The sequence below is a fragment of the Pocillopora damicornis genome, chromosome 2, assembly GCF_964200805.1.
Source record: "Pocillopora damicornis chromosome 2, jaPocDami1.2, whole genome shotgun sequence".
Classification (NCBI taxonomy): Eukaryota; Metazoa; Cnidaria; class Anthozoa; order Scleractinia; family Pocilloporidae; genus Pocillopora; species Pocillopora damicornis.
Genome location: NC_142671.1, coordinates 5,841,414 through 5,855,375, shown reverse-complemented (window position 1 = coordinate 5,855,375; position 13,962 = coordinate 5,841,414). Strand labels below are relative to the sequence as shown.

General features: G+C 37.7%; 2 protein-coding genes and 1 pseudogene across 2 annotated transcripts; 2 read left to right on the top strand and 1 right to left on the bottom strand.

Annotated features, from left to right (window-relative positions):
• Positions 1-6: 6 nt before the first annotated feature.
• LOC149049658 (uncharacterized) lies at positions 7-710 on the bottom strand (annotated as a pseudogene).
• Positions 711-3,379: 2,669 nt separating this feature from the next.
• LOC149049657 (uncharacterized) lies at positions 3,380-4,597 on the top strand. The gene is made up of 2 exons (XM_089198447.1): positions 3,380-3,487; positions 3,586-4,597. The coding sequence occupies exon 2, from the start codon at positions 3,608-3,610 to the stop codon at positions 4,454-4,456; it is 849 nt and encodes a 282-aa protein (XP_089054573.1). The 5' UTR covers positions 3,380-3,487; positions 3,586-3,607; the 3' UTR covers positions 4,457-4,597.
• Positions 4,598-9,622: 5,025 nt separating this feature from the next.
• On the top strand, positions 9,623-10,657 carry LOC149049656 (uncharacterized). The gene has a single exon (XM_089198449.1). It carries the CDS (start codon positions 9,739-9,741, stop codon positions 10,540-10,542), a length of 804 nt encoding a protein of 267 aa, XP_089054575.1. The 5' UTR covers positions 9,623-9,738; the 3' UTR covers positions 10,543-10,657.
• The last annotated feature ends 3,305 nt before the right edge of the window (positions 10,658-13,962 follow it).

The window sequence follows — 13,962 nt, the reverse complement described above, 5'->3', positions numbered from 1 at the left end:
CATTTACATGTGATCTTGTAAACGACAACGTCTTGTTTTGATGGTTCTAGGGCGTCTTTAGGTCGTACTAAGTGAGACCTTAGTGTTGTGTCCAACTTGAAAACGGTTCGTATGCCTTGATGTTATAGGCAGCGGCGAAGAACCTCTGATACACCCTTTATGTAAGGGAGAACGGCAGTAGATTAAAATTCCTGTGCGGGTGTTTTGTTGGCTGTCACCCTTGTTGTCTTTGCGAGGTTTCGTACAAATGAAGAAGGATAGCTATTAGAAGTAAGTACTGATGACAAGTGTCTCTTCCTTAGGGATAACTGACGGTTTCGTTGTGAGGTGTTCGGCTCGGTCGTAGAGACACTTAACAATACCACGCTTCACTGACTGAGGGTGGTGTGAATCATAGGCTAGGTAATGGTCAGTGTGGCTGGGCTTTCTATAGACAGTGGTAGTAAGACGACCGTGTGAGTTCCTTGTAACTGTTGTGTCGAGAGGGGATTGGTGTTATCTTTCTTGATTTCCATGGTAAAACGAGTAGTAGGCTGTTGACTGTTTAGATGTTGCAAAAAGCCGTTGACATGGTCCCGGTCTAAGACTGTGAAAGTGTCATCTACATATAGTTTCCAGATCTTAGGTTTGCAAGTCGCATTTGCTATCGCCTGTTCTTCACATTCTTCCATGTAGATGTTAGCTACAACCGCAGCAACAAGGCTTCCCATGGCTGCTCCGTTTTCTTCTGGAAATATGTCGATCTTAAGACGAAATTTAAGTTTGTGCAGTTAGCAAGATCGCTGCTGTTCTCTAGTTTTCGTAATGTGGTTTGAACTGCACCCTCGATCGGTACGTTTGTAAACAACGATTCTACCTCAAAAGATACCATGACCTCGTTATCATGTACTTTCTCGTGACTGATGGTTGACACGAAGTGCGTAGAGTTAATAACTGAGTAGTCTGACTTGCCTGTCAAGGGGGACAGGATATTGGCTAGATATGCCGACAAATCGTAAGCAAAGGTGTTAATACATGATACAATTGGTCTTAATGGTGTGTTGGGCTTGTATATCTTAGGTAAGCCGTAGATCCTAGCTGTTTGTGCCCAGGTTTGATCTTGTTGTAGATAGTTTCTGATAGATGTCCACTTCGTTTCAAGTTGAGAAGCTTGTCAGTGAGTTTACGGCTTAGCCGTTCTGTTCTGTTGGATCTTTGAAACTTATCCTCTTCATTCTTTCGTTAACAAATAGAGAAGCCTTGACTTTGCTCTGTTCTGTTGTAAAGCACGCAGGAAGCGGTTAGAGTGCTCTAGCCGCTTCCTGTGTGCTTTACAACAGAACAGAACACAGTCAAGGCTTTTCTGTTCGTTTTATAATAAAGAATCCGTTAAATTCCCCACTCATTACTTTCAATTTTCAAAACAAACTTTAATTCTAAAGAGAACAACAGTGTCGTCAGCATGCTCTGTACTCTCATAAGGAATGCTACAATATGCCAATCAGAATCCCTGTTCCCACGCTACAATAAGCCAATAATGCTTCTCTATTTGTTTTATAATAAAGAATCGGTTAAATTCCCCAAGAATTACTTTCAATTTTCAAAACAAACTTTATTTCCAAAGCGAACAACAGTGTCGTCAGCATGCTCTATACTCTCTAAAGCACGCCATAATAAGCCAATCAGAATCCCTGTTAGAATGGCTCAAATAATCCGATTGGCTGCACAAGACTAAAGTTTTTTTTCTTTTAGAAACTTATAATTACTATCTCTATTCTTTCGTAGAAATTAGTATAGGTAATCACATGATTTCGAGTGCAATTTGGGATAAATAAGCACGAGTAAATTTTATTAAAGACTAACAAAATTGCACGAGCCCGTAGGGCGAGTGCAATTTGTGGTCTTTGAAAAAATAAACAAGTGCTTGTTTATTCCAAATTGCACGAGGAAAATCATGTGATTACGTGTTAATAATATACATGGAAAAATACGAGATGGCTTATCATAATTAAAAATAAGCAAAGCGCGGGCGTCAAGTGCAAAAATAATTTATTCAAACCTTTCGTTCGGTCAAAACATAGTTAGTCTCCTCTACTAACTATGGTCAAAACAACCGCGTACGATCAAAACAATAATAAATTATGCAATGATATCTTCACATCTTTAAGGTGCAAAAAAGTTCAAAGTCCGGCTAAACAGTTCAAGGAATTGTTTAGTCTGTGTCCGAATCACTTTCGATGAAATGGAATCGTCGTTTCCGAGGTTTAACCATGTTTGTTTTTACTTTCGGCGTGTGATCGCTCGAGCAAAGTGTTAAGCTGGGTCGGCTTGTAATTTTCGATTTCCTCGGCAATTCCCTTCTCTAAACACCACTTTTTCTAAACTGACAACCAAAAAGCAGTGCTTTTTACAGTGTTTTCGTTGTTTAAGCTGTTTTTCAGCCGCGGTGGCGAAAGAAAGCCTACTTAAGACACCGGCCATTGTTTCGCTTGCAAATTTTCAAATTTTGTTGCGACATCAAAGGCTCGCATTTGATTGGCTATCTGTGAGTTTCTTTGATTATTGACCAATCAGAATGTCTGATTTGTTTCTTTCTTTGCACTGAATTAACCCTATTCTACACTGAATTAACTCTCTTCTGCACTGAATTAACTCTCTTCTGCACTGAATTAACTGAAAACTGCATTTATCTTAACCAATCAGAACTAAGTAATTTTTCCATGTATATTATTATGATATAAATTAGAAAATTACTGACGCAGGGTTTTTTTTTGGAAACTTACCCTCTTTATTCTTTCGTGGAGATCAGAAAAGTGCTGACAGCGCTGCTTTTTTTTCTTTTAGAAACTTATAACTACTATCTTTATTCTTTCGTAGAAATTATGATATAAATTAGAAAATTACTGACGCAAGGTTTTCTTTTGGAAACTTACCCTCTTTATTCTTTCGTGGAAATTAGAAAAGTGCTGACATAGCGCTACTTTTTTTTTAAAAACTTATAATTTTTTTTTATTCTTTCGTGGAAATTAGAAAAGTGCTGACATAGCGCTACTTTTTTTTTAGAAACTTATTTTTTTTTTTATTCTTTCGTAGAAATTAGAAAAGTGCTGACATAGCGCTGCTTTTTTTTTTAGAAACTTATAATTTTTTTTTATTCTTTCGTGGAAATTAGAAAAGTGCTGACATAGCGCTGCTTTTTTTTAGAAACTTATAATTTTTTTTATTCTTTCGTAGAAATTAGAAAAGTGCTGACATAGCGCTGCTTTTTTTTCAGAAACTTATAATTTTTTTTTTATTCTTTCGTAGAAATAAGGAAGTGCTGACACATATTTAACTTATGCAAATGCATTTCAAAATCTTATTTAGTACCAACACACAGTATATTTTCACTCGCCGTCCACTGTTTTAAAAGTGTTGATCTACGTTTAAACGTCAGGCCTGAGTTTCAGCTTTTGGGGAGTGAAAAACGGCAGACGCATAAATATATTTTTATATTTTTACCTTCAAGGTATTGCTTTTTCTATATTCGACGTGCTCTTCCGCTCTGGTATTCCTCGAATGCCGACAGTTGAAATTTCATTTTTCATACGTCCATTTTTCCTATAGAAACACTTGACGATAATATTGAATGGTGAAAAAATTCAAGTTGCTGAACCTTTTCGTTTTGATCAGTATGGAGGATGACACAGGTTATATTCAGATAGATGAGAATAACAGGAGAGAGGAAGCGACCTTACGATTTCGCTGCCGTCAAGATTTTTTCAAGGTTGGCGTTACGTTAACATATTTCGGTTTTATTTTATGGCGTTTTATCAGCTTAGTTCTGTACAGCATTCACGCTACAGATTGCTTCTTCCGGGAAAAACTCGCGAGTTATCGCTGCAAAAACTTCACGATATTTTCTCACGCAAAGGAACTGGAGATAAGTTGGCAGATGTCTTCATTTATCAACACTGTACTTGTTATTCTTGTGCTACGAAAGATTCCAGATTTTGAAGGATATCTTTCTGCTCTTCGAAACAACTCGAAGCATGCCCGGTTCTGGTCGCTTTTCGCTCAGTTAATGGTTGCTGTTGGTTACAACATCATCGTCATATCCACAGAAACATCTAGAGTAAGTTTAATTATTGAAGTTATGTTCATTCTCGGAGAGATTGCGACGACCCTGGTTGTGTATCTGTGGAATACTGTACCCGCACCATGGAAGGAACCCAGAGACAAAGTAAAGAATTTGGCCTACTCACTTACTCTGCTCTTATTTATCCTGGAGAACTTATATCTTTTCGTGTTGATTTCCACGCAAGCAGCTTTCCAAGTAACAGGTGTGAATGACTTTCATCGAACCCCATCCGCCCTTCAGGCAGTTACTATTGTGGTTAATGCTGCAGAAGCCACCTTTTATTACGCCATGATGAAATTCTTTTGGAACAAATGGTTTGATGATCGAAGAAATCTTTTGATCAATGACAATGTTTAAGAATTCCATTTGCATCGGTCACGGGTAGTCGACACTTTGAATAAAAACCACAAATGGTCGACAAAACATTAAATAGGGCGCGATTTATGAGCTGAGCTTTTCATGAGCTGAACTTAAAATCTGAACCGACCAGTTTATAATCTCCTGGAACCGACTCAAATCGAAAATAGGAGGCCTGTTGAAGCCGACATTTATTACCTTTTATGGCCGTTCTCAAAACAGGTTCAAGAAAATTCCTTCAAAATACGTAACTTATATGCATTTAGTTCGTTACATGGAAAGTTCGGCATCTGGATCTGTCCTCCACTTGTACGGTCACTTTTAAAAGAGCCTCTGAACGTAAATACCGAGAATCCGCCGACAGTTCATTTTGTTTTTCCTAAAGGACCCTTTTGATGAATCAAATATGCCTAGATAGCCGTTGTACCCCTTGTGAAACACGATGGAAATTATGCTTCGGTAACTTCGTAGCGGCGCCACAATGCGATGCATTCCCGCTTTCAAATTTTGTGTGCTAGCAAACGGTCTTTTTATGTTTTCGAAAATGTAAATTTCGTGACATGTTGTTACATTTAAGTTGTCATAGTGACCTTCTGATATAATGCATGCACTTGGTTTCTTTTTTACAAAGGTAAAATAAAGGTCAACAGCTGTTTTAATCAGTTAACAAAGCCTATTGAAGCCAAAGTTGATCGCTTTTCTTTAAACGCTTGTAGGCCTATAACAAGGTCTGTCATACATATGAAGAAATCATAACATACATGATCTGAAACTTTTATCCTTGTATTTATAATGCCAAAAAAGGCAGTTAAGACTGCATATGGCTACTGATCTAGCACAATTTTGTATAGCATTGAAAAGAACCAGGGGTTGTATGATGATGCTAGAAGGTAGCGTTGAAGAAGATTTGTATCGCATGCAAGCCAAAAACCTGCCGCATCCTACATACTTATGAGAGCCCTGTTCCACAAGAGAAAGATGTTTCAAGAATATAGTGAATAGTTGACACTCAGCTACTGATTAAATGGTAACAAATCATCATATTAATAATAACAATAGCAATGATAATGATAACAAAAGTAATAGTAATGATAACTTATAAGGGCTAGCTCGAGAACCACACTGTTCCTTTGTTGGTCTATCCCTAGGCTCCAATAAAGATTAAACTAGCCTTCTTTTAATTTGATTTGCCTGTTAATTAAAATCATTTTCTCATTTCATTGCCATTCCATTTTTGTGAGACTTTGTTTCATACAACAAGGCATTCTGCGTTGTAGAATATTTCGCCATTCCGCCATTCCATCATTCCATCGAATGGCGTCATCCTGTTGAACTCGTTTTTCGAACCATGCTCGCTTCGCAAAATTTAGCGTCGGAGATTTCGCAGATATTTCACCACAGGTCTCGCACTGTTTAGGCAACAGGATATTGGTTAGCTCAGGAAAGGGCTTGAACTTCATTACAAATGATGCGTTTCTGTTATTAAAGCAAGATGGAAACTACAATTGGTCAGATTTCCATACGATAAGAAAGTGCAAATGTGGTCACGTGGAAAGACAAGGAGTATCAGTACATCTGAAGTGTGTGAAATAAGAACCGTAAGGAACTCATCATTCTTCGCTTGCAAAAAAGTCAGCCGAACAGAATGTGGAACAATCGTGTACGGTGTAGGAACAGGCCCCTTAATCAGCATTATTTTTAGCTGGATTCATTTGCCATCTTCCCCTGATTTGACATGTGGTATGTGTTCGTATTAGCTGTCTTCGAAGCCAGTACGGATCATTAGGCCGAGACACTAAAGAGAAAATCTCAGCCTCGATGTCGACGATCGAAACGCGTCTATTTTGGCCATACAGCTACATCCTTTAGAAAGTAGTATATCGAAATACCCGGTGTGTGTATTATTCTTTTAGCTAACATCATTTGGCGCTCCGGCCACGCAATATGTTCGTTATCTCTTCTAGATTTCTCCTTTCTCCACCATATTTGCCGACGTGTCTTCACAGTTTTGTACGTCACAGCTATGTAACATAATCGTTTGGCTGCACTTAATGAGGACACTTTTGGTCGTCAAATCGTACTTTCAATGCACAAAAAATTGGTCAAGGAGAACTCGCTAGGCGCTAAGGTCGATTATTTCTAATTTTAAATATAACTATCAGCCAGAAAATGCAAAAAAGAAATCTCGTGTCATAAGCACTTGAAGCGGAGCCACTCAAACAAGACTAAAAAAAATATTTCAAGCAAAATTTAAACCACCTTTCAAGTCTCCCAAAATGAATGTTAGTAGCATGTTTTTTTGAGGTTTTGTTCCTAAAGCGGTCTATTAGGGTATACAATGGCGTTTTCATCATTTTATATGATACCCTCATTATCTGGAACCTGTGTTCAGCGGTATTGAGCGGTCAACTTGTGTTAGGCGGGCTCCCCGCCATTCTCCGTTTGAGCCCGCTTAATTTACGTTTGACTGTACTTGAATATAGAGCAAGATTGTACGAAAAAGTTCGGGGCTATGTCAATGTGAAAGATTTTTGGGGGACTATTAGAAGAGAGTTGTTGCAGTTTCATAGCACAATTGACCAAAGCTTGACGTTTTGACAAGCTTTGTGGGCTAAGAAGTTATTTGCGAACATCTACTGCTTGGTAAAAACATCTCTTGTTCTGATGTGAAGAATAAGCTATAATAATATCTTTTCTTAATTTACCAAGTAGTTCTACAGCTTGTTTGATATATGTTCCGAAAACGAACCGAAGTTTCCGAGACCCTCTCGTGTAGTTCGGAGAAAAGTTTAAAATTATCGTTAGGATTCACCGGTCAACAACTCTGACCGATGAATGTAAACTCGAGTACCAGGCTCTTTTCTCTTACTTTGTGTACCAGTTTGCAAAACCAACTCAGCTTACATACTTTCAGATTCATTTACACATATTTCTTGATCTTCGTTTAATGGTGGCAAATGCCTTTTTGCAAGTAAAATATCAAGGTACGAATTTCCTCCGTAAACCCTGGCTGTGATCATCTAAACTTTCAGTTTCCGCTCAGAGCGTCTTTCTTCCTTCCCACTTAATTGTGCCGATGAAAAATGGACGGCTGTAACTTTAATCAGCAAATGAATTTATAGAATGAGTTGAAGAAACGAATCAAGAAGCGATCCTCAACCACTAGTTCAGTAGTGTTCATAACTGCGAGGATGGCTTCTATATTCGTTTCTTCAACCGCAGTGCACAAATATGATTTTCATATATCTACAGTCGTTAATCACCACTTGGAAGGTTTATTTGGACCCAAAACATTGACCAGCTCCCATTTGGCATGTTAGCTCAGTTGGTAGAGCGCTGCGGCGGTATTGCAAAGGTCATGGGTTCAAATCCCGAACGAGCCTGAAATATTTTTCAGGCCTTACTTCAACTATTAGTTCAGTAGTGTTCACAACTGCGAAGATCGTTTCTTCAACTGCAGTGCACGTATAATTTTCATATATTTACAGTCAGTAGTCACAAGGTACAGTCATGTTCACATATATTTATATATATACAAGGCCTAAATCCGGCGTCATTTACCCCACCCCGATCCATAGGATCTCAGGTGGCTTAGAAAATACTACTGGCTAGAGGTACAGCTTGCATATTTAGTCAACTTTGCCCAATTTTTTTACTGCGATTTGCTGTACATTTTACTTTTCCGCACTCCAAATTAGTTTTACTCTCCTTGGAATTACTTTTTTTCATGAACACATTTACATTTTGTTTTTCTTATTCAGTTTGAAACCTCTAGCCGGTAGGACTTTAAGAGGCTTTAAAAATACTTGAAGCACAGCTTGTATAATTAATCAACTTTCCCTAATTTTTATTACAGTCTACTTTGCATTTTACTTTTTGGTATTCCATTTTAGTCTTATACTACGTTGGAATCACATTTTACATGAATATCTTCTTGTTCCTTGGTCGTGTACCTACCACGGCTTATGTGATGGTGCAGCACACAAGCTATGTGGGTGCATCAAATGACTCTTTATGGGGAATCAGCTGAAACTAAAGCACATGCTCCCCTTTAAAGAGTTGCCATTATTAGGCAATAAGTATAGGGTTTCTGGTTGGCGTTCAAATAAGAAAGGTTTGATTAGTTTTAATAATAGCAATTTTGTTTAAAAAAACACAATAAATAACACAGGCACCGGTTAATCTTATTTATTTAATCGTATAAAACCTATATATATATCGTAAAAGACCATTTTACATTTTTAAGAATAACTTGCCGTGAGGTTTTCATACAGTCATACATGCTGTTTAATATCATTGAAAATACAAAAAAAAGGGCAATTTGGTGAATTAAAATAATGATCTGATTTTGATATTTCAGACAATGGTTGGCCTTGTCAACAACACTTCTAATCAAACACAAATATCATGAAAATAGAGACTGTTACTTTCTGAGAAATTCCTTTTAATAGATTAGAAAAGTGCTGACACAGCGCTGTTTTGTTCTAGAAACTTATTATTAGTATTTCAGACAATGGTTGGCCTTGTCGACAACACTTCTAATCAAACACAAATATCATGAAAATAGAGACTGTTACTTTTTAAGAAATTCTTTTTTATAGATTAGAAAAGTGCTGACACAGCGCTGTTTTGTTCTAGAAACTTATTATTAGTATTTCAGACAATGGTTGGCCTTGTCGACAACACTTCTAATCAAACACAAATATCATGAAAATAGAGACTGTTACTTTTTAAGAAATTCTTTTTTATAGATTAGAAAAGTGCTGATACAGCGCTGTTTTGTTCTAGAAACTTATTATTAGTATTTCAGACAATGGTTGGCCTTGTCGACAACATTTCTAATCAAACACAATTATCATGAAAATAGAGACTGTTACTTTCTAAGAAATTCCTTTGTATGGGTTAGAAAGTGCGACGCAGACTAAATTTATGCAAATGCATTTCAAAATCTAACCACATGTACATACCAACCCACGATACTTTTTTCACTCGTCGTTCACTATTTGAAAAGTGTTGATCTACGTGTAAACGCCAGGCCTGAGTTTCACTTTTTGGGGAGTGAAAAATAGCAGACGCATAAAAATATTTTCTCCTTCAAGGTATTGCAATTCCAATATTCGATTTTTGCTCTTCCGCTCTGGTATTCCTCGAACGCCGACCTCTTGATCCATTCTTGAAATTTCGTTTTTCATACTTTTCCATTTTTCCTATACAAACACTTGACGATAATATTGAATGGTGAAAAAAAAGTCAAGTTGCTGAACCTTTTCGTTTTGATCAGTATGGAGGATGACACAGGTTATCTTCAGACAGGTGGGAATAACAGGATAGAGGAAGCGACCTTGCGATTTCGCTGCCGTCAAGATTTTTTCAAGGTTGGCGTTACGTTAACATATTTCGGCTTTACTTTATGGCGTTTTATCAGCTTAGCTCTGTACAGCATTCACGCTACAGATTGCTTCTTCCGGGAAAAGCTTGCGAGTTATCGCTGCAAAAACTTCACGATATTTTCTCACGCAAAGAGAGTGGAGATCAGTTGGCAGATGTCTTCGTTTATCAACACTGTACTTGTTATTCTTGTGCTACGAAAAGTGCCAGATTTTGAAGGATATATTTCTGCTCTTCGAAACAACTCGAAGCATGCCCGGTTCTGGTCGCTTTTCGCTCAGTTGATGGTCGCTGTTAGTTACAACATCATCGTCATATCCACAGAAACATCTACTGTAAGTAAAATTATTGAAGTTATGTTCATTCTCGGAGAAATTGCGACGACCCTGGTAGTGTATCTGTGGAATACTGTACCCACACCATGGAAGGAACCCAGAGACAAAGTAAAGAATTTGGCATACTCACTCACTCTGCTTTTGTTTATCCCGGAGAACTTATATCTTTTCGTGTTGATTTCCACGCAAGCAGCTTTCCAAGTAACCGGTGTGAATAACTTTCATCGAAAACCATCCGCCCTTCAGGCAGTTACTATTGTGGTTAATGCTGCAGAAGCCACCTTTTATTACGCCATGATGAAATTCTTTTGGAACAAATGGTTTGATGACCGAAGAAATCTTCTGATCAATGATAATGTTTGAGTACTGCATTTGCATCGTTCACGGGTGGTTGATGTTATGAATAAAAGCGATCTAATGCAGTTGGTCGACAAAACAGTAAATAAGGCGCGATTTATGAGCTGAGCTTTTCATGGGCCAAACTTAATTAGAATCTGAACCGACTAAGAGATTATAAACCAGTTTACAATCTCTCGCAACCGAATCAAATCGAAAATAAGGGGGGACCTGTTGCCGGATTCAGAAGCCGACGTTAATTACCTGTTAAATTCCTTCAAAATACGTTATAATAACTTATGCATTTGGTTCGATTCTTTACAACCGTTCAACAGTTAACATTCCCGACAAAGCCAGAACGGAAGAACGGCCGAGCCGTTCGAAATTGAGGTAGCCATTCTCAATTGACTCAGAAGCCGAACTCGTTCTCTATACAATAGAATACAATATGCATATGTATATACATAAAATATCTGCGTGTCATCTGCATTGGTATGCGGACAAACTGTTGTGTTTGATAATATGGACGAGGTTGTTCATGATTAAATATCAAAGGACCTAGGACGCTTCCTTGTGGAATTCCTGCCACAATTCCTTGCCAGTTTGAGAACTGATCCTCTAATCTAACTCGTTGACGTAGATTTGTAAGATAATCCTCGATAAGCTCGGAGGTGTTGTCGTCAGTGCCGTTAAGCCCTGAACTTTTCCACTTTTAAGTCACGTGGCAGAGTGTCAAACGCCTTAGATGGGGCCATTAATACAAGGCCGATAACATTGTGATTCTTCAACGTTTTTTTCAGTCAACTCTATTTTTAATGATGAAAAGGTTTCGATTCGACTGGACTCACAGCTTTTCTTGAACAATTTACCTTGAGACCGTATGTCAAATTGCTTTCTTTTTTTTCCTCTTAGTTCTGTTGTCTCAAATGCACTCAACAGCCTGGATTACTCCTCAGTGGTCTTCTGGCTTAGCACTTCATGGTAATGAATAAAGCCGTCTGAATTATTGAAAAGCTTAGTGTTTTATCTCGCGCGACGGTATCTCATATTCCTCGCTCGCTTGTTTCTAAGAGTTAACGAGTGAACGTTATTGGATATCAATGCATGTACATTTTATGCGTCATTATAAAATGTTCAGAGAAATGCGCGTGGCGTGATTGGTGAGAACGAGGTCGTTATATTTCCATAAAGCACGCGCCTTATGTCATACGAGTGCACTGAAGAGATATAATGCACGCAGCCTAAGTCATCGGTACGATCGCGCGCAATGCACTCGGCGTGTGTTCTATTCCTTTAATAAAAGACCTGAGTAATTTGTAGGGTGATTTTATCTGCTTGTTAAAAGATTAACTTAAATCCTCCGAACGTGATTCTAAGCCTCAAGGTAGATTATGAAAGCGCAAATTGAAACCTACTCTGAGCCAGGAATAGTTAAGTCAAGAGAAAATGTACAAACAGAATGGTGAACCAGCTATTGAATCTATTACCGACCTAGCAGAGGGAAGAACTCATGTGTCTCCTTCACTTGCAAACGCGCTTAGTCGTTCTCCAACTTATTGTCATCAAGGAACACCAACAGAGAATGAAAAAATTCTAAAGCTACAAAATGACCTAGCCCTAGTGCAAGACGTTTTGCGGAGGAAACCTAGAGAAAGACATGATCGTTTCAATGAAAGATATTAAAATTAAGGGCAAAATGAAATAAGCTTTATTTAGTCAAAACATGGAAAAAACTCCCAAAGATAAATTAATGTACAGAGAACAGTGAGGAAAAATTTGTCTGATAACACCTTTTGCAATGTTGAAAATCAACTAAATTCAAAATATATGAATAATCACATAAAACTACTGCAATCAGGGCCATTCAAGAAGATATACCATGTTCAAATAAACAAATCAAGTAAAAATGAGAACAAATTGAAAATGGTTAGATTATTCTTGCTTTCTCAGCAAGAAACTAAAACTTAGATCCATAACTTTTAAAAGTGAAATGAAACAAAAAGTTAATGCCCAATGCTATGGTCAGAGCAATTACACAGTTTCATAATTTTTTTTGACTCTAGAAAAATTCATTCACTAACCAAAACTTTAAGGTAAAGTTGAAAAACATACCTCAATCGAACTTCCGTCCTGATAGCAGGTAATTTAGTGTTAACAACTGGGTTGAAAACGTAAATTAGCCACCGTAAAGGGTAAAAAAGCTGACGTTTCGAGCGTTAGCCCTTCGTCAGAGAGATTTTCAATCGAAAACATAGAAATCAAAATCAAAATCAAATCGCTCTGATGAAGGGCTAACGCTCGAAACGTCAGCTTTTTTACCCTTTACGGTAGCTAATTTACGTTTACAACCCAATTGTTAACACTAAATTACTACTCCCACCGACGCAGCACCACAGTTTCTTTAGAAACTTACCCCTTTATTCATTCCGTCCTGATACTTCTGTGTCCAAAGTTTCGCCTCTATCGCCCCTTAATGACCACCATCTTGAGTACACGCGAAGATCAGTATCTATTTACTGGTTTCCAATAGAATTATTGGTCGGTAAATACGGCGAGTAATGACGAATTCATTCATTTATTTATTCGATCATTATTTATTACACGGTAAAAAAATTCATCAGGTACAAAAAATCCAATACAATGACTAATATCCTAAGACCCTAAAAATCCTAATCCTAACATTATATTAACTTACAACAATGTGGCACTTAAAAACTTGATTTCCATGAATGCCGTGTTTAAAAATGGTGATAAAGAAGGCGTTTAAATTGGTTTAATGAACGAGACTCTCTAATGTTACAGGGTAAGCTATTCCAAAGGGTTGGACGAAAACAGAATTTGTTGCAATTTTCAGGAATATTGTTTAAATAAATAGACCCCTCGTCCCAAGTTAAAGGTATTTCGCGGGCTAGTCTAGGCCCTGTAGTTGAAAACTGTTCGTTCAAAGCGTTGGAAATCTGGCTAGAGTCACGGATAGAGATATCATTTACTTTCATTTCCTTTACTATCTGGTTGTTCTGACGACGAGACACGAGTCTTTCGAGCATTTCCTTCGGATTGAATAAAACTATTTTGATAATAGGATGCCCCAGTGGTTTTCACTTCATTGTTGATTCGATTTCAGAGCTTTCTGTAATTGGCCCAGTCTTGAAGGCTTTGTTGTTATCGCTTCCCTTTTAGCCACAGCGCACACCTTTCTTCAAGGCTGAATTAATCCAGGGTGTTTTGTTCAATTTAGCACGTCTAGTTCGAAAAGGAGCATGTGAGTTAAAAACGCGCAAAAATTTTGGCTTTCAGTCAGACCATAACAAATTTGGATCCTCTGTTCATCGAACGACCATTCTGAGACATTTCATTCGAAGTTTTTCACGATCAAAATTTCGAAAATTTCTGTAAGAGATGGGAAATATGGTAAATCAGAGGATAGTCTTCGATAAACATAGACGA